General features: G+C 44.5%; 1 protein-coding gene across 1 annotated transcript in view; it reads right to left on the bottom strand.

Moving 5' to 3' along the window:
* The window catches only part of pde9aa (phosphodiesterase 9aa), a 46849-nt gene that overhangs the window by 14092 nt on the left and 10665 nt on the right, over window positions 1-22092 (bottom strand). Inside the window, 2 exon segments of the mRNA XM_031802341.1 lie at window positions 18223-18293; window positions 19085-19139. Of these exon segments, the coding sequence (XP_031658201.1) occupies window positions 18223-18293; window positions 19085-19139 (126 nt within the window).

Genomic DNA, 22092 nt, shown 5'->3' on the forward strand with positions numbered 1-22092 from the left:
CACATATTAAGTTGCATGGACTCACTCTGTGTGCAATAATAGTATTTGACATGATTTTTGAATGACAATCTCATCTCTGTACCCCACACGCAATTATCTGTAAGGTCCCTCAGTCGAGCAGTGAATTTCAAACACATATTCAACCACAAAGACCAGGAAGGTTTTCCAATGCCTTGCAAAGAAGGGCACATGTTGGTAGATGGGTAAAAAAGCAGACATTGAATATCCCTTTGAGCCTGGTGAAGTTATTAATTACACTTAGGATGTTGTATCAATACAACCAGTCACTACAAAGATACAGGCATCCTTCCTAACTCAGTTGCCGGAGAGCAAGGAAACCGCTCAGGGATTTTCACCATGAGGCCAATGGTGACTTTAAAACAGTTACAGAGTTTAATGGCTGTGATAGAAGAAAACTGAATCAACAACATTGTAGTTATTCCACAATACTAACCTAAATGACAGAGTGAAAAGAAGGAAGCCTGTACAGAATAAAAACATTCCAAAACATGCATCCTGTTTGCAATAAGGCACTAAACTAAAACTGCAAACAATGTGGCAAAGAAATTCCCTTTTTGTTCTGAATACAAAGTGTTGTGTTTGGGGCAAATCCAATACAACACATTACTGGTGAGGGTAAGAAACAACATCCACCCCCCTCTGATCCTCAACACTGGGGCCCCACAAGGATGCCTTCTCAGCCCTCCCCTGTACTCCCTGTTCACCCATGACTGTGTGGCCATGCACACCTCCAACTCCATCATCAAGTTGGCAGACGACACTACAGTGGTAGGCTTGATTACCAACAACGAAGAAACGGCCTACAGGGAGGAGATGAGGGCCCTCGGAGTGTGGTGTCAGGAAAATAACCTCACATTCAACGTCAACACTACAAAGGAAATGATTGTGGACTTCAGGAAACAGCAGAGGGAGCTCCCCCCTATCCACATCGACGGGACAGTAGTGGAGAAGGTGGAAAGTTTTAAATTCCTCTGCGTACATGTCACAGACAAACTGAAATGGTCCACCCACAGAGACAGCGTGGTGAAGAAGGCGCAACAGCGCCTCTTCAACCTCAGGAGGCTGAAGCAATTTGGCTTGTCACCAAAAGCACTCACAAACTTCTACAGATGCACAATCGAGAGCATCCTGTCGGGCTGTATCACAGCCTGGTATGACAACTGCTCCGCCCATAACCGTAAGGCTCTCCAGAGGGTAGAGAGGTCTGCACAACGCATCACTGGGGGCAAACTACCTGCCCTCCAGGACACCTACACCACCCAATGTCACAGGAAGGCCAAAAAGATCATCAAGGACAACAACCACCCGAGCCACTGCCTGTTCACCCCGCTATCATCCAGAAGGCGAGGTCGGTACAGGTGCATCAAAGCTGGGACCGAGAGACTGAAAAATAGCTTCTATCTCAAGGCCATCAGACTGTTAAACAGCCACCACTAACATTGAGTGTGTCATGCATAGGTGTAATAGGTGGCAGGGAAGTCAGGCGCAGGAGATTCAAATGGAGTGTAAAATGGAGTCTTTTAATAAAGTCCACAGAGTATGCTCCATAACACTAAATGTACATAAACACACTAACATGGGTATGAGGACCCGACGCGCACCTATACAATAATCACACTACACTGACAATAAAACAATCTCTGACAAAGACATGAGGGGAAACAGAGGGTTAAATACACAACAGGTAATGAATGGGATTGAAAACAGGTGTGTGGGAAGACAAGACAAAACCAATGGAAAATGAAAAAAGGATCAATGATGGCTAGAAGACCGGTGACGTCGAACGCCGAGCACCGCCCGAACAAGGAGAGGCAACGACTTCGGTAGAAGTCGTGACAGAGTGGCTGCTGCCAACATACTGACTCAAATCTCTAGCCACTTTAATAATTTGATGTAATAAATGTATCACTAGTCACTTTAAACAATGCCACTTTATATAATGATTACATACCCTATATTACTCATCTCATATGTATATACTGTACTCTATACCATCTACTGCATCTTGCCTATGCCGTTCGGCCATCGCTCATTGATATATTTATATGTACATATTCTTATTCATTCCTTTACACTTGTGTGTAAAAGGTAGTTGTTGTGAAATTGTTAGATTACTTGTTAGATATTACTGCATTGGCGGAACTAAAAGCACAAGCATTTCGCTAAACTCACATTAACATCTGCTGTATGTGACCAATAAAATTGGATTTGATTTGCACAAAAAGCTTATTTCTCTTAAATGTTGTGTACAAATTAGTTTACAAATCTGTTAGTGAGCATTTCTCATTTGCCAAGATAATCCATCCACCTGACAGGTGTGGCATATCAAGAAACTGATGAAACAGCATGATCATTACGCCGTTGCACCTTGTGCTGGGGACAATAAAAGGCCACTCTAAACTGTGAAGGTTTTGTCAAACAACACAAAGCCACAGATGTTTCAAGTGTGTGCAAATGGCATGCTGACTGCAGCAATGGTCACCAGAGCTGTCAGATCGTTCAATTCCACAACCAAAAGTCTTCTCCAACATTGTTTTAGAGAATTTGGGACTACACCCAATTGGCCTCACAACCACAGACCACGTGCAACCATGCCAGCCCAGGACCTCCACATTCGGCTTCTTCACCTGCGGGATCATCTGAGGAGGGGGAGGAGGGGTGCTCAGGAGTATTTCTGTCTGTAATACAGCCATTTGTGGGGGAAACATATTCTGATTGGCTGTGTCTGGCTCCCAAGTGGGTGTGCTTATGCCCTCCCAAACGGCCTCACAACAGCTAACCACGTGTATGGCATTTAATTTATTTTACCTTTATTTAACCAGGCAAGTCAGTTAAGAACAAATTCTTATTTTCAATGACGGCCTAGGAACAGTGGGATAACTGCCTGTTCAGGGGGCAGAACGACAGATTTGTACCTTGTCAGCTCGGGGGTTTGAACTTGCAACCTTCCGGTTACTAGTCCAATGCTCTAACCACTAGGCTACCCTGCATTGTGTGGGCGAGCAGTTGTGAACAGAGTGCTCCATGATGGCAGTGGGGTTATGGTATGGGAAGGCATAAGCTACGGACAACGAACACAATTGCATTTTTATCTATGACGATTTGAATGCATAGAGATAGCGTGACGAGATCCTGAGGCCCATTGTTGTGCCATTCATCCACCGCCATCACCTCATGTTTCAGCATGATAATGCAAGGCCCCTTGATGTAAAAATCATGTATATTCTCCAGACATGTCAACCATTGAGCATGTTTGGGATGCTCTGGATCGACGTGTACGACAGCATGTTCCAGTTCAGGCCAGCAACTTCGCACAGTCATTGAAGAAGAGTGGGACAACATTCCACAGGCGACAATCAACAGCCTGATCAACTCTATGAGAAGGAGATGTGTTGCGCTGCATGAGGCAAATGGTGGTCACACCAGATACTGACTGGTTTTCTCATCCACGCCCCTACCTGTTTTTTAAAGTTTCTGTGACCAACAGAAGCATACCTGTATTCCGAGTCATGTGAAATCCGTAGATCAGGGCCTAATATCTTTATTTTCTGCACTGTGCTTTTCTGCAATGCAAATTGTTCTGCGATGCTCCTCTGCAAATTGTGTTTGATAGAAGCATGTCCCAAGTAATCTCGTCCTCAGACGTCTCTCTCAAACCTGGGGACAAGGTTATGTCCCGAGTAGATAAAGAAATCCCTGAATCAATGTCTTTGATTGATGCCTCCCATTAGTATATGTAGCCATAAGGCTGACCTCTTGGGGGAGAAAACAAAAAATAATGTAGAGCAAGGGGAGGATGAATCTTTGTGGACTGAGAGCTCAGTCTCCATGGGAGACCCGTCCGCTCGTACGTTGTCTCCGTAACAACCGTGGGGTTGCCACTGTGACTGAGAGATCAGAGAAGGTTGTTATGAGGACACGGGACCATTGTGTTAAAGTGTGTATTAATGTAATGCTGCCTGTCAGTGTACATCATTTGCCTGTTAGCAGCTGTTGGCTTGTTTCCTGTTTACGTAGGTGTCATTGTGAAATCTGCTGTTTGTAGTTCAGAATGTGGGGGATGAAGGGAGTCAGAAATCTCACACACACACACACACGCATTCACACATGCATGCACTCACACACAATTTCACAATGGTTTAAATCTGGGTTCAGGGTGTTCCACCAAAGACCTCGAGGCATCCAGTCAAACCAGAACAAACACCACGCGGCCATGACAGTAGCAGTACTTTACAGTGAAGGACGACGATGTAATGATTAAAGATTGATTACTGATTAAATGTTCCCACTGGACTGCACAGCGAAGCTGTGTACGGAACAAATTGTGACAGAACAGCTGAAGGCCGTAGAGGCCTCTGAAACAGCAGGCTGCAACAAAATAACTCTACTACCAGGACTTAACTGGAATGAATAATAGCAAACGATCTTTATCGATTTTATTTTAAAGGCCTGTTTACAATGTGATTACAGACAATTAATACATTAAATCAAAGAAAATCCTTTGAGCACAGTGTAGGACAGTGTGTAAACTAACTTCCTGGCACACAACAAAAAAGGACAGAAATAGATGAAATGGGTAGAACTAGGAAGCAGCAGTAGTTTTAACTATAGAGTCAAGAACAGCTAGCATAGCCTTTGATTTAGCTAACCTCCGTTATTATGGTGTTTAGTGGAGGCTAGCCATGTCAAGGCTACAGCTAGCGTTGTATACGTCTATGACAATGCATATCTCCCACTAATTCCTATGTGATTTCTGCATGTTGAATGTACCGGCAAATAACGAGTCCAGAAGCCTGTTAAACTATAGTAGAGAACATAGCTAGTAACATGTGACCTAGTTAACTTCTCTAATCCAATAGTCTAGACCAGTGTTTCTCAACCCTGGTCTTCCAGTACCCCCAATAAGTACACCTGATTAAATGTGTCAACTAGTCAGCAAGCCCTCAATGAGCTGAATTAAAAAATATATATTTTACCTTTATTTTACTAGGCAAGTCAGTTAAGAACAAATTCTTATTTTCAATGACGGCCTAGGAACAGTGGGTTAACTGCCTGTTCAGGGGCAGAATGACAGATTTGTACCTTGTCAGCTCGGCGATTCGAACTTGCAACCTTTCGGTTACTAGTCCAACGCTCTAACCGCTAGGCTACCCTGCCGCCCCAGAATGAGTGGTGTCTGTCCAGCGCTACAACAGCAATGTGTACTGTTGGGGTTACTGGAGGACCAGGGTTGGAAAACACTGGTCTAGACAAGAGGAGAATAATAAGGGTATAAATGGATCGGGAGACAGGCGCAGTAATGCGTAATAGGGGATTTTATTGATCCAAATTACAGCGTGCCATGTCACAGGGACGAAGACAAAAAACACGCAACAAAACACAGGGTTGAAAACCAAAACAAAAGAGCGAGGAGTACCTCAAATAAATAAAATGGAGCGAGACCCGAAAACACAAGTACACAACACGGGACAGGACCCCTAATCATTTGCACAATACACGCAGCACAGAAGCTGAAACGACGCATAGCTACTCACACAACCCAACGGACCATTGGAACAATAAATCAACAGCCCAATGGTGAACCAAAGGGCACACTTATACAATTACTAATCATTGAGAAATGGGCACCAGGTGTACGTAATCAACAGTTCAGTTCCTTGAGGCCGGTGAAGTAGACCTCTGAAACTGGTGCACGGAATGAGCAACATTACCGGAGGGATCCGTGACAAGAGGAATGGACTCTAGAGAATGTATGACGGGCAGGGGCAGGCATCTACCTGATATGTCAGTCTATTGTGTTACACAACAGGACTCAAAGATCAAATTAAAGACCCAGATTCTGTAAGTTAGTGGAAGATTTTGTTTGTAAGACAATTTGAAATGTCAAAATCACTGTATAACAACCACTAGACACAAGTAAGTTTTAAAGCTTAACAAAGTTGCATTGCTAAATAGCTCAAAACTGATGACTGTAAAACTACAGAGCTACAGTTAGTTTCAGAGTGGGTGGCAAGGAATAAGTTAGCCCTAAATATTTATAAAACTAAAAGCATCGTATTTGGAACAAAACACTCTCACTAAACCCTAAACCTCAACTAAATCTTGTAATAAATAATGTGGAAATTGAGCAAGTTGAGATGACTAAACTGCTTGGAGTAACACTAGATTGTAAACTGTCATGGTCAAAACATATTGATGCAGTCGTAGCTAAGGTGGGCAGAAGTCTGTACATAATAAAGAAATGCTCTGTCTTCTTAACAACACTATCAACAAGGCAGGTCCTACAGGCCCTAGTTTCTACCTTCTTAACAGCACTATCAACAAGGCAGGTCCTACAGGCCCTAGTTTCTACCTTCTTAACAGCACTATCAACAAGGCAGGTCCTACAGGCCCTAGTTTCTACCTTCTTAACAGCACTATCAACAAGGCAGGTCCTACAGGCCCTAGTTTCTACCTTCTTAACAGAACTATCAACAAGGCAGGTCCTACAGGCCCTAGTTTCTACCTTCTTAACAGCACTATCAACAAGGCAGGTCCTACAGGCCCTAGTTTCTACCTTCTTAACAACACTATCAACAAGGCAGGTCCTACAGGCCCTAGTTTCTACCTTCTTAACAACACTATCAACAAGGCAGGTCCTACAGGCCCTAGTTTCTACCTTCTTAACAGCACTATCAACAAGGCAGGTCCTACAGGCCCTAGTTTCTACCTTCTTAACAGCACTATCAACAAGGCAGGTCCTACAGGCCCTAGTTTCTACCTTCTTAACAGCACTATCAACAAGGCAGGTCCTACAGGCCCTAGTTTCTACCTTCTTAACAACACTATCAACAAGGCAGGTCCTACAGGCCCTAGTTTCTACCTTCTTAACAACACTATCAACAAGGCAGGTCCTACAGGCCCTAGTTTCTACCTTCTTAACAACACTATCAACAAGGCAGGTCCTACAGGCCCTAGTTTCTACCTTCTTAACAACACTATCAACAAGGCAGGTCCTACAGGCCCTAGTTTCTACCTTCTTAACAGCACTATCAACAAGGCAGGTCCTACAGGCCCTAGTTTCTACCTTCTTAACAACACTATCAACAAGGCAGGTCCTACAGGCCCTAGTTTCTACCTTCTTAACAACACTATCAACAAGGCAGGTCCTACAGGCCCTAGTTTCTACCTTCTTAACAACACTATCAACAAGGCAGGTCCTACAGGCCCTAGTTTCTACCTTCTTAACAGCACTATCAACAAGGCAGGTCCTACAGGCCCTAGTTTCTACCTTCTTAACAACACTATCAACAAGGCAGGTCCTACAGGCCCTAGTTTCTACCTTCTTAACAACACTATCAACAAGGCAGGTCCTACAGGCCCTAGTTTCTACCTTCTTAACAACACTATCAACAAGGCAGGTCCTACAGGCCCTAGTTTCTACCTTCTTAACAACACTATCAACAAGGCAGGTCCTACAGGCCCTAGTTTCTACCTTCTTAACAACACTATCAACAAGGCAGGTCCTACAGGCCCTAGTTTCTACCTTCTTAACAGAACTATCAACAAGGCAGGTCCTACAGGCCCTAGTTTCTACCTTCTTAACAGCACTATCAACAAGGCAGGTCCTACAGGTCCTAGTTTCTACCTTCTTAACAGCACTATCAACAAGGCAGGTCCTACAGGCCCTAGTTTCTACCTTCTTAACAGCACTATCAACAAGGCAGGTCCTACAGGCCCTAGTTTCTACCTTCTTAACAACACTATCAACAAGGCAGGTCCTACAGGCCCTAGTTTCTACCTTCTTAACAACACTATCAACAAGGCAGGTCCTACAGGCCCTAGTTTCTACCTTCTTAACAGCACTATCAACAAGGCAGGTCCTACAGGCCCTAGTTTCTACCTTCTTAACAACACTATCAACAAGGCAGGTCCTACAGGCCCTAGTTTCTACCTTCTTAACAGCACTATCAACAAGGCAGGTCCTACAGGCCCTAGTTTCTACCTTCTTAACAGCACTATCAACAAGGCAGGTCCTACAGGCCCTAGTTTCTACCTTCTTAACAACACTATCAACAAGGCAGGTCCTACAGGCCCTAGTTTCTACCTTCTTAACAACACTATCAACAAGGCAGGTCCTACAGGCCCTAGTTTCTACCTTCTTAACAGCACTATCAACAAGGCAGGTCCTACAGGCCCTAGTTTCTACCTTCTTAACAACACTATCAACAAGGCAGGTCCTACAGGCCCTAGTTTCTACCTTCTTAACAGCACTATCAACAAGGCAGGTCCTACAGGCTCTAGTTTCTACCTTCTTAACAGCACTATCAACAAGGCAGGTCCTACAGGCCCTAGTTTCTACCTTCTTAACAACACTATCAACAAGGCAGGTCCTACAGGCCCTAGTTTCTACCTTCTTAACAACACTATCAACAAGGCAGGTCCTACAGGCCCTAGTTTCTACCTTCTTAACAACACTATCAACAAGGCAGGTCCTACAGGCCCTAGTTTCTACCTTCTTAACAGCACTATCAACAAGGCAGGTCCTACAGGCCCTAGTTTCTACCTTCTTAACAGCACTATCAACAAGGCAGGTCCTACAGGCCCTAGTTTCTACCTTCTTAACAACACTATCAACAAGGCAGGTCCTACAGGCCCTAGTTTCTACCTTCTTAACAACACTATCAACAAGGCAGGTCCTACAGGCCCTAGTTTCTACCTTCTTAACAGAACTATCAACAAGGCAGGTCCTACAGGCTCTAGTTTCTACCTTCTTAACAACACTATCAACAAGGCAGGTCCTACAGGCCCTAGTTTCTACCTTCTTAACAACACTATCAACAAGGCAGGTCCTACAGGCCCTAGTTTCTACCTTCTTAACAACACTATCAACAAGGCAGGTCCTACAGGCCCTAGTTTCTACCTTCTTAACAACACTATCAACAAGGCAGGTCCTACAGGCCCTAGTTTCTACCTTCTTAACAGAACTATCAACAAGGCAGGTCCTACAGGCCCTAGTTTCTACCTTCTTAACAACACTATCAACAAGGCAGGTCCTACAGGCCCTAGTTTCTACCTTCTTAACAACACTATCAACAAGGCAGGTCCTACAGGCCCTAGTTTCTACCTTCTTAACAACACTATCAACAAGGCAGGTCCTACAGGCCCTAGTTTCTACCTTCTTAACAGCACTATCAACAAGGCAGGTCCTACAGGCCCTAGTTTCTACCTTCTTAACAACACTATCAACAAGGCAGGTCCTACAGGCCCTAGTTTCTACCTTCTTAACAGCACTATCAACAAGGCAGGTCCTACAGGTCCTAGTTTCTACCTTCTTAACAACACTATCAACAAGGCAGGTCCTACAGGCCCTAGTTTCTACCTTCTTAACAACACTATCAACAAGGCAGGTCCTACAGGCCCTAGTTTCTACCTTCTTAACAGAACTATCAACAAGGCAGGTCCTACAGGCCCTAGTTTCTACCTTCTTAACAACACTATCAACAAGGCAGGTCCTACAGGCCCTAGTTTCTACCTTCTTAACAGCACTATCAACAAGGCAGGTCCTACAGGCTCTAGTTTCTACCTTCTTAACAACACTATCAACAAGGCAGGTCCTACAGGCTCTAGTTTCTACCTTCTTAACAACACTATCAACAAGGCAGGTCCTACAGGCTCTAGTTTCTACCTTCTTAACAACACTATCAACAAGGCAGGTCCTACAGGCCCTAGTTTCTACCTTCTTAACAGCACTATCAACAAGGCAGGTCCTACAGGCTCTAGTTTCTACCTTCTTAACAACACTATCAACAAGGCAGGTCCTACAGGCCCTAGTTTCTACCTTCTTAACAACACTATCAACAAGGCAGGTCCTACAGGCCCTAGTTTCTACCTTCTTAACAACACTATCAACAAGGCAGGTCCTACAGGCCCTAGTTTCTACCTTCTTAACAACACTATCAACAAGGCAGGTCCTACAGGCCCTAGTTTCTACCTTCTTAACAACACTATCAACAAGGCAGGTCCTACAGGCCCTAGTTTCTACCTTCTTAACAACACTATCAACAAGGCAGGTCCTACAGGCCCTAGTTTCTACCTTCTTAACAGCACTATCAACAAGGCAGGTCCTACAGGCCCTAGTTTCTACCTTCTTAACAGCACTATCAACAAGGCAGGTCCTACAGGCCCTAGTTTCTACCTTCTTAACAGCACTATCAACAAGGCAGGTCCTACAGGCCCTAGTTTCTACCTTCTTAACAGCACTATCAACAAGGCAGGTCCTACAGGCCCTAGTTTCTACCTTCTTAACAACACTATCAACAAGGCAGGTCCTACAGGTCCTAGTTTCTACCTTCTTAACAGCACTATCAACAAGGCAGGTCCTACAGGCCCTAGTTTCTACCTTCTTAACAGCACTATCAACAAGGCAGGTCCTACAGGCTCTAGTTTCTACCTTCTTAACAACACTATCAACAAGGCAGGTCCTACAGGCCCTAGTTTCTACCTTCTTAACAGAACTATCAACAAGGCAGGTCCTACAGGCCCTAGTTTCTACCTTCTTAACAACACTATCAACAAGGCAGGTCCTACAGGCCCTAGTTTCTACCTTCTTAACAGCACTATCAACAAGGCAGGTCCTACAGGCTCTAGTTTCTACCTTCTTAACAGCACTATCAACAAGGCAGGTCCTACAGGCCCTAGTTTCTACCTTCTTAACAACACTATCAACAAGGCAGGTCCTACAGGCCCTAGTTTCTACCTTCTTAACAGAACTATCAACAAGGCAGGTCCTACAGGCTCTAGTTTCTACCTTCTTAACAACACTATCAACAAGGCAGGTCCTACAGGCCCTAGTTTCTACCTTCTTAACAGCACTATCAACAAGGCAGGTCCTACAGGCTCTAGTTTCTACCTTCTTAACAACACTATCAACAAGGCAGGTCCTACAGGCCCTAGTTTCTACCTTCTTAACAACACTATCAACAAGGCAGGTCCTACAGGCCCTAGTTTCTACCTTCTTAACAACACTATCAACAAGGCAGGTCCTACAGGCCCTAGTTTCTACCTTCTTAACAACACTATCAACAAGGCAGGTCCTACAGGCCCTAGTTTCTACCTTCTTAACAACACTATCAACAAGGCAGGTCCTACAGGCCCTAGTTTCTACCTTCTTAACAACACTATCAACAAGGCAGGTCCTACAGGCCCTAGTTTCTACCTTCTTAACAGCACTATCAACAAGGCAGGTCCTACAGGCCCTAGTTTCTACCTTCTTAACAGCACTATCAACAAGGCAGGTCCTACAGGCCCTAGTTTCTACCTTCTTAACAGCACTATCAACAAGGCAGGTCCTACAGGCCCTAGTTTCTACCTTCTTAACAGCACTATCAACAAGGCAGGTCCTACAGGCCCTAGTTTCTACCTTCTTAACAACACTATCAACAAGGCAGGTCCTACAGGTCCTAGTTTCTACCTTCTTAACAGCACTATCAACAAGGCAGGTCCTACAGGCCCTAGTTTCTACCTTCTTAACAGCACTATCAACAAGGCAGGTCCTACAGGCTCTAGTTTCTACCTTCTTAACAACACTATCAACAAGGCAGGTCCTACAGGCCCTAGTTTCTACCTTCTTAACAGAACTATCAACAAGGCAGGTCCTACAGGCCCTAGTTTCTACCTTCTTAACAACACTATCAACAAGGCAGGTCCTACAGGCCCTAGTTTCTACCTTCTTAACAGCACTATCAACAAGGCAGGTCCTACAGGCTCTAGTTTCTACCTTCTTAACAGCACTATCAACAAGGCAGGTCCTACAGGCCCTAGTTTCTACCTTCTTAACAACACTATCAACAAGGCAGGTCCTACAGGCCCTAGTTTCTACCTTCTTAACAGAACTATCAACAAGGCAGGTCCTACAGGCCCTAGTTTCTACCTTCTTAACAGAACTATCAACAAGGCAGGTCCTACAGGCCCTAGTTTCTACCTTCTTAACAGAACTATCAACAAGGCAGGTCCTACAGGCCCTAGTTTCTACCTTCTTAACAACACTATCAACAAGGCAGGTCCTACAGGCCCTAGTTTCTACCTTCTTAACAACACTATCAACAAGGCAGGTCCTACAGGCCCTAGTTTCTACCTTCTTAACAGCACTATCAACAAGGCAGGTCCTACAGGTCCTAGTTTCTACCTTCTTAACAACACTATCAACAAGGCAGGTCCTACAGGCCCTAGTTTCTACCTTCTTAACAACACTATCAACAAGGCAGGTCCTACAGGCCCTAGTTTCTACCTTCTTAACAGAACTATCAACAAGGCAGGTCCTACAGGCCCTAGTTTCTACCTTCTTAACAACACTATCAACAAGGCAGGTCCTACAGGCCCTAGTTTCTACCTTCTTAACAGCACTATCAACAAGGCAGGTCCTACAGGCTCTAGTTTCTACCTTCTTAACAACACTATCAACAAGGCAGGTCCTACAGGCTCTAGTTTCTACCTTCTTAACAACACTATCAACAAGGCAGGTCCTACAGGCCCTAGTTTCTACCTTCTTAACAACACTATCAACAAGGCAGGTCCTACAGGTCCTAGTTTCTACCTTCTTAACAACACTATCAACAAGGCAGGTCCTACAGGCCCTAGTTTCTACCTTCTTAACAGCACTATCAACAAGGCAGGTCCTACAGGCTCTAGTTTCTACCTTCTTAACAACACTATCAACAAGGCAGGTCCTACAGGCCCTAGTTTCTACCTTCTTAACAGCACTATCAACAAGGCAGGTCCTACAGGCTCTAGTTTCTACCTTCTTAACAACACTATCAACAAGGCAGGTCCTACAGGCCCTAGTTTCTACCTTCTTAACAACACTATCAACAAGGCAGGTCCTACAGGCCCTAGTTTCTACCTTCTTAACAACACTATCAACAAGGCAGGTCCTACAGGCCCTAGTTTCTACCTTCTTAACAACACTATCAACAAGGCAGGTCCTACAGGCCCTAGTTTCTACCTTCTTAACAACACTATCAACAAGGCAGGTCCTACAGGCCCTAGTTTCTACCTTCTTAACAACACTATCAACAAGGCAGGTCCTACAGGCCCTAGTTTCTACCTTCTTAACAGCACTATCAACAAGGCAGGTCCTACAGGCCCTAGTTTCTACCTTCTTAACAGCACTATCAACAAGGCAGGTCCTACAGGCCCTAGTTTCTACCTTCTTAACAGCACTATCAACAAGGCAGGTCCTACAGGCCCTAGTTTCTACCTTCTTAACAGCACTATCAACAAGGCAGGTCCTACAGGCCCTAGTTTCTACCTTCTTAACAACACTATCAACAAGGCAGGTCCTACAGGTCCTAGTTTCTACCTTCTTAACAGCACTATCAACAAGGCAGGTCCTACAGGCCCTAGTTTCTACCTTCTTAACAGCACTATCAACAAGGCAGGTCCTACAGGCTCTAGTTTCTACCTTCTTAACAACACTATCAACAAGGCAGGTCCTACAGGCCCTAGTTTCTACCTTCTTAACAGCACTATCAACAAGGCAGGTCCTACAGGTCCTAGTTTCTACCTTCTTAACAGAACTATCAACAAGGCAGGTCCTACAGGCCCTAGTTTCTACCTTCTTAACAACACTATCAACAAGGCAGGTCCTACAGGCCCTAGTTTCTACCTTCTTAACAACACTATCAACAAGGCAGGTCCTACAGGCTCTAGTTTCTACCTTCTTAACAACACTATCAACAAGGCAGGTCCTACAGGCCCTAGTTTCTACCTTCTTAACAACACTATCAACAAGGCAGGTCCTACAGGCCCTAGTTTCTACCTTCTTAACAACACTATCAACAAGGCAGGTCCTACAGGCCCTAGTTTCTACCTTCTTAACAGAACTATCAACAAGGCAGGTCCTACAGGCCCTAGTTTCTACCTTCTTAACAGAACTATCAACAAGGCAGGTCCTACAGGCCCTAGTTTCTACCTTCTTAACAACACTATCAACAAGGCAGGTCCTACAGGCCCTAGTTTCTACCTTCTTAACAGCACTATCAACAAGGCAGGTCCTACAGGCTCTAGTTTCTACCTTCTTAACAGCACTATCAACAAGGCAGGTCCTACAGGCCCTAGTTTCTACCTTCTTAACAACACTATCAACAAGGCAGGTCCTACAGGCCCTAGTTTCTACCTTCTTAACAGAACTATCAACAAGGCAGGTCCTACAGGCCCTAGTTTCTACCTTCTTAACAGAACTATCAACAAGGCAGGTCCTACAGGCCCTAGTTTCTACCTTCTTAACAGAACTATCAACAAGGCAGGTCCTACAGGCCCTAGTTTCTACCTTCTTAACAACACTATCAACAAGGCAGGTCCTACAGGCCCTAGTTTCTACCTTCTTAACAACACTATCAACAAGGCAGGTCCTACAGGCCCTAGTTTCTACCTTCTTAACAGCACTATCAACAAGGCAGGTCCTACAGGTCCTAGTTTCTACCTTCTTAACAACACTATCAACAAGGCAGGTCCTACAGGCCCTAGTTTCTACCTTCTTAACAACACTATCAACAAGGCAGGTCCTACAGGCCCTAGTTTCTACCTTCTTAACAGAACTATCAACAAGGCAGGTCCTACAGGCCCTAGTTTCTACCTTCTTAACAACACTATCAACAAGGCAGGTCCTACAGGCCCTAGTTTCTACCTTCTTAACAGCACTATCAACAAGGCAGGTCCTACAGGCTCTAGTTTCTACCTTCTTAACAACACTATCAACAAGGCAGGTCCTACAGGCTCTAGTTTCTACCTTCTTAACAACACTATCAACAAGGCAGGTCCTACAGGCCCTAGTTTCTACCTTCTTAACAACACTATCAACAAGGCAGGTCCTACAGGTCCTAGTTTCTACCTTCTTAACAACACTATCAACAAGGCAGGTCCTACAGGCCCTAGTTTCTACCTTCTTAACAGCACTATCAACAAGGCAGGTCCTACAGGCTCTAGTTTCTACCTTCTTAACAACACTATCAACAAGGCAGGTCCTACAGGCCCTAGTTTCTACCTTCTTAACAGCACTATCAACAAGGCAGGTCCTACAGGCTCTAGTTTCTACCTTCTTAACAACACTATCAACAAGGCAGGTCCTACAGGCCCTAGTTTCTACCTTCTTAACAGCACTATCAACAAGGCAGGTCCTACAGGCTCTAGTTTCTACCTTCTTAACAACACTATCAACAAGGCAGGTCCTACAGGCTCTAGTTTCTACCTTCTTAACAACACTATCAACAAGGCAGGTCCTACAGGCCCTAGTTTCTACCTTCTTAACAGCACTATCAACAAGGCAGGTCCTACAGGCCCTAGTTTCTACCTTCTTAACAGCACTATCAACAAGGCAGGTCCTACAGGCCCTAGTTTCTACCTTCTTAACAGCACTATCAACAAGGCAGGTCCTACAGGCTCTATTTTCTACCTTCTTAACAGCACTATCAACAAGGCAGGTCCTACAGGCCCTAGTTTCTACCTTCTTAACAACACTATCAACAAGGCAGGTCCTACAGGCCCTAGTTTCTACCTTCTTAACAGCACTATCAACAAGGCAGGTCCTACAGGCCCTAGTTTCTACCTTCTTAACAGCACTATCAACAAGGCAGGTCCTACAGGCCCTAGTTTCTACCTTCTTAACAGCACTATCAACAAGGCAGGTCCTACAGGCTCTAGTTTCTACCTTCTTAACAGCACTATCAACAAGGCAGGTCCTACAGGCCCTAGTTTCTACCTTCTTAACAACACTATCAACAAGGCAGGTCCTACAGGCCCTAGTTTCTACCTTCTTAACAACACTATCAACAAGGCAGGTCCTACAGGACCTAGTTTTGTCGCACCTTGACTACTGTTCAGTCGTGTGGTCAGGTGCCACAAAAAAGGCCTCAGGAAAATTGCAATAGTCTCAGAACAGGGCAGCATGGCTGGCCCTTGGATGTATACAGAGAGCTAATATTAATAATATGCATGTCAATCTCTCCTGGCTGAAAGTGGAGGAGAGATTGACTTCATCACTACTTTTATTTATGAGAGGTATTGACATATTGAATGCACCGAGCGGTCTGTCTAAACTATTGGCACACAGCTCAGCCACCAATGCATACCCCACAAGACATGCCACAAGAGGTCTCTTCACAGTCCCCAAGTCCAGAACAGACTATGGGAGGCACACAGTACTACATAGAGACATGACTACATGGAACTCTATTCCACATCAAGTAACTGTCGCAAGCAGTAAAATTTGATTTAAAAAACACCTTATGGAACAGCGGGGACTGTGAAGCAACACAAACATTTGGCACAGACACACGCACACACACACACACACACGCACACACACACACACGATAACATACTCACTATTCATACACATGGATTTAGTACTGTAGATATGTCGTAGTGGTGGAATAGGGACCTGAGGGCACACATTGTGTTGTAGATATGTGTTAGTGGTGGAATAGGGACCTGAGGGCACACATTGTGTTGTAGATATGTCGTAGTGGTGGAATAGGGACCTGAGGGCACACATTGTGTTGTAGATATGTCGTAGTGGTGGAATAGGGACCTGAGGGCACACATTGTGTTGTAGATATGTGTTAGTGGTGGAATAGGGACCTGAGGGCACACATTGTGTTGTAGATATGTGTTAGTGGTGGAATAGGGACCTGAGGGCACACATTGTGTTGTAGATATGTGTTAGTGGTGGAATAGGGACCTGAGGGCACACATTGTGTTGTAGATATGTGTTAGTGGTGGAATAGGGACCTGAGGGCACACATTGTGTTGTAGATATGTGTTAGTGGTGGAATAGGGACCTGAGGGCACACATTGTGTTGTGAAATCTGTGAATGTATTTTAATGTATTTAAAATGGTATAAACTGCCGTAATTTTGCTGGATCCCAGGAAGAGTAGCTGCAGCAGCTAATGGGGATCCATAATAAATACAAAACACTTCATTGAAATGCTACCAAATAGTTAAATGCCCCCTCTTTCAGGGGTTACATGACCTTAACATCCTCTCTTCATGACTCCATCTCCCGGGCTACCATTTCTATTTCCCATCCAGTCAAGTTAATGAGTGGCGAGTGAACCTATTAAAAAAATGCCTCTCACATACATCAATGTTTACTGCACACTTTACTGCAGTTTCGGTGAGGGTTCGATTGCCCCATACACCACCGCGAGCACCACATACAGTTACTGAACAGCTAGGTTACTGAACAGCTAGGTTACTGAAGATCTAGGTTACTGAACAGCTAGGTTACTGAACATCTAGTTTCCTGAACAGCTAGTTTCCTGAACAGCTAGGTTACTGAACAGCTAGGTTACTGAACATCTAGGTTACTGAACATCTAGGTTACGGAACATCTAGGTTACTGAACAGCTAGGTTACTGAACATCTAGGTTACTGAACAGCTAGGTTACTGAACGTCTAGGTTACTGAACAGCTAGGTGACTGAACAGCTAGATTATTCGCTGAATTAAAAAGGTGAGATTACTCAAATGTAAATGTAATACTGAATACTGTTTCAGGCCATATGCTTGGTATTACGGTTTCAGGGCATCTGCTTGGTTCTCAGGGCATTTGCTTGGTTCTCAGGCCATCTGCTTGGTTCTCAGGCCATCTGCTTGGTTCTCAGGGCATCTGCTTGGTTCTCAGGGCATCTGCTTGGTTCTCAGGGCATCTGCTTGGTTCTCAGGGCATCTGCATGGTATTCCATTTGAGTTATTTTGAATCATTGTATGTCACGCTTTAACTAAAAGTTTCCTGATAACCAAAGCATCTTAAAGGACCATATTGCATTCTTCTATTGTCTGCATTTCAGGGTATCTGCTCTGCGGTCCTCTTACTATTCCCCGTGGCAGGTAGCTGGACATGCACTGTGATATAAGAGGCTGCTTCCTCTCTGGGGAGAAACTCACTGTGATGTAAGAGGCTGCCTCCTCTCTGGGGAGAAACTCACTGTGATATAAGAGGCTGCCTCCTCTCTGGGGAGAAACTCACTGTGATGTAAGAGGCTGCCTCCTCTCTGGGGAGAAACTCACTGTGATATAAGAGGCTGCCTCCACTCTGGGGAGAAACTCACTGTGATATAAGAGGCTTCCTCTCTAGGGGAGAAACTCACTGTGATGAAAGAGGCTGCCTCCACTCTGGGGAGAAATAAAAACACAGACAGACACAGTACTGTGTGACTCACGCTCAACTCTCTTCTCCAACATCGCCAAGCGGTTTGTCACCTCCGTCTTCAGTTCGTTGATTTTAAACGCTCTGCAGAGACAAAAAAGTGATGGACAGAGAGAGCGAGCAAGAGAGAGAGATGGACAGAGAGAGAGAGATAAAAGGAGAGAGATGTACAGAGAGAGAGAGATGGACAGAGAGAGACAATGAGAGAGGAGGACAGAGAGAGACAATGAGAGAGATGGACAGAGAGAGACAATGAGAGAGGAGGACAGAGAGAGAGGGATGGACAGAGAGAGAAAAGGAGAGAGGAGGACAGAGAGAGAGGGATGGACAGAGAGAGACAATGAGAGAGATGGACAGAGAGAGACAATGAGAGAGATGGACAGAGATAGAGACAATGAGAGAGATGGACAGAAAGAGACAATGAGAGAGATGGACAGAGAGAGACAATGAGAGAGATGGACAGAGAGAGACAATGAGAGAGATGGACAGAGAGAGACAATGAGAGAGATGGACAGAGATAGAGACAATGAGAGAGATGGACAGAGATAGAGACAATGAGAGAGGTGGACAGAGATAGAGACAATGAGAGAGATGGACAGAGATAGAGACAATGAGAGAGATGGACAGAAAGAGACAAGGAGAGAAAAGAAAAGGCAGATCGATGGAAAAGAGAGAGAAAATTAGTAGAAGGATAGAGATAGTAAGGGAGGGAGGGAAGGGGAGAGAACAACAGGGACAGAAAGTATTGATTATCTGAAAGCAGCACACACATTAATACAGTAACAGACAAATAGCAAGCATTTACGAAAACCAGAGAGAGAAAAAGCATTTACGAAGACACAAAATGTCCATGAACGCAATATCAGTGCTCTTACCTGGAAAACTGCTCTGCCACCTGTGTCAATACATTCTGGAAGAGTTCCTCTTTATCTGTGGGAAGGAAGGTGTAGGATGGTACTACACAGAAAAGCTCAAACTCATACCACTTCACTCTGTGTTATAAAGACAACACTGCACACAGGTCTGATACACTCAACTATCTGACTGAAGCCTTCACTCAACTATCTGACTGAAGCCTTCACTCAACTATCCGACTGAAGCCTTCACTCAACTATCTGACTGAAGCCTTCACTCAACTATCTGACTGAAGCCTTCACTCAACTATCTGACTGAAGCCTTCACTCAACTATCTGACTGAAGCCTTCACTCAACTATCTGACTGAAGCCTTCACTCAACTATCTGACTGAAGCCTTCACTCAACTATCTGCCTTTCATTAGAACTGAGCCTGGCGGTGTAACAGATATTGATTGGCCCTTCTCACACACACACACACGCACACACACACCACACACACCTTATGTAAACCAGTGGCAACGAGAGAATGAAAGTGACACAACAGATGGCAAAAGAAGAGGGAGTAATTGTTTTTTTCTGTCTCACTACTGAATACAGTAGTGGTGTTTGGTGATGGTGCCAGCTGAATACAGTAGTGGTGTTTGGAGATGGTGCCAGCTGAATACAGTAGTGGTGTTTTGTGATGGTGCCAGCTGAATACAGTAGTGGTGTTTGGAGATGGTGCCAGCTGAATACAGTAGTGGTGTTTGGAGATGGTGCCAGTTGAATACAGTAGTGGTGTTTGGAGATGGTGCCAGCTGAATACAGTAGTGGTGTTTGGAGATGGTGCCAGCTGAATACAGTAGTGGTGTTTGGAGATGGTGCCAGCTGAATACAGTAGTGGTGTTTGGAGATGGTGCCAGTTGAATACAGTAGTGGTGTTTGGAGATGGTGCCAGCTGAATACAGTAGTGGTGTTTGGAGATGGTGCCAGCTGAATACAGTAGTTGTGTTTGGAGATGGTGTCAGCTGAATACAGTAGTGGTGTTTGGAGATGGTGCCAGCTGAATACAGTAGTGGTGTTTGGAGATGGTGCCAGCTGAATACAGTAGTTGTGTTTGGAGATGGTGCCAGCTTGATATCTTAACAAGACACTTATAACTAAATGACAAAAACACAGCCCTGCTATTGTTGCAGAGCAAAGTGGTGGCCAAAGTTCACCTGAGAGGCCAATAAAAGTGCAGGTATGTTAACTAGTAAAACCAGGGGTTGGCCGGGTCCCATTGTACACCGTGTCACATTAACGCCATCCTGTTCTACACTATATCACATTATTGCTATCCCGTTGTACACTATATCACATTAACGCCATCACATTCACCAGGGGTCAGAGGTTAGGACCATACTAAGCCTCGCCTCCACGACAGCCACAGATAGTGTGTGTCTGTATCACCACCCACAAGGTTACATTGTTGTAATAAAACAACCCATTTGAGTGATGTGGAATTGAAACAGGTGACTGCAGTAAAGATTGGGAACAAAGACAAAAACCAGTTGTTTATGGACTTTTTCCCTCCTCAGATGTTGAGCTGGTTTGTCTGTGTGCTCTTGTGTTTGAGTGATGAGGACAATATGTTGTTGTAACCAAGCAAGACAGTTAATGAAATAGTGTGTGTGTGTGTGTGTGTTTGTCCAAGTGTGTCTATTGCCTAAACATGTTATTGATTATGCTCCTTTACGTGATGTTTGCACGTCAGGTATGTGGGTAAGTGAGTGTGTGTGTTACTTTCGTAAATATATTTGTCAAACACCTATATTTCAGTGGCAATTGACGAGACGGTAACTGACGAAATAGTCCCAGATAAACAGATTTTTCATTTCGGCTGACTAGATTTTGTCTGGGACAAGATGTTTAACTAGTAAATGGACTGGACAAGATGTTTAACTAGTAAATGGACTGGACAAGATGTTTAACTAGTAAATGGACTGGACAAGATGTTTAACTAGTAAATGGACTGGACAAGATGTTTAACTAGTAAATGGACTGGACAAGATGTTTAACTAGTAAATGGACTGGACAAGATGTTTAACTAGTAAATGGACTGGACAAGATGTTTTACTAGTAAATGGACTGGACAAGATGTTTAACTAGTAAATGGACTGGACAAGATGTTTAACTAGTAAATGGACTGGACAAGATGTTTAACTAGTAAATGGACTGGACAAGATGTTTAACTAGTAAATGGACTGGACAAGATGTTTAACTAGTAAATGGACTGGACAAGATGTTTAACTAGTAAATGGACTGGACAAGATGTTTAACTAGTAAATGGACTGGACAAGATGTTTAACTAGTAAATGGACTGGACAAGATGTTTAACTAGTAAATGGACTGGACAAGATGTTTAACTAGTAAATGGACTGGACATTAGTAAATGGACTGGACAAGATGTTTAACTAGTAAATGGACTGGACAAGATGTTTTAGAGAGATTGAGAGCTTTTCAGTGTTATTTGTTTGGTCCAATCAAAAGCATGCATGGCATTTTCAGAATTGTAAGGCTTTCTCACTGCAATGTTGCAATGCTGTAATTGGTGGAAAATAAATACCATGCCCAGGTTACAAATCACTGATGCAAATAAGGCACGCCATGGCTACTCTCCTGGTGGTACAAGCACCCGGTAGAAACAGGAGCCACTTCACTTATCGTGTCGATTCAAACAAGACCGAATGCAATGACTGATAGGGGCACTATGTTGAAGCCACCGTGCCTCCATCTTGGCCCTCCCCCACCAGTGTGTTGAAGTCACCGTGCCTCCATCTGGGCCCTCCCCCACTATTGTGTTGAGCCACCGTGCCTCCATCTTGGCCCTCCCCCACCATTGTGTTGAGCCACCGTGCCCACATCTTGGCTCTCCCCCACCATTGTGCTAAAGCCAACGTGCCCACATCTTGGCTCTCCCCCACCATTGTGCTAAAGCCACCGTGCCTCCATCTTGGCCCTCCCCCACCATTGTGCTAAAGCCACCGTGCCTCCATCTTGGCTCT

Source organism: Oncorhynchus kisutch, linkage group LG2 (assembly GCF_002021735.2).
Source record: "Oncorhynchus kisutch isolate 150728-3 linkage group LG2, Okis_V2, whole genome shotgun sequence".
In the NCBI taxonomy this organism is placed as follows: Eukaryota; Metazoa; Chordata; class Actinopteri; order Salmoniformes; family Salmonidae; genus Oncorhynchus; species Oncorhynchus kisutch.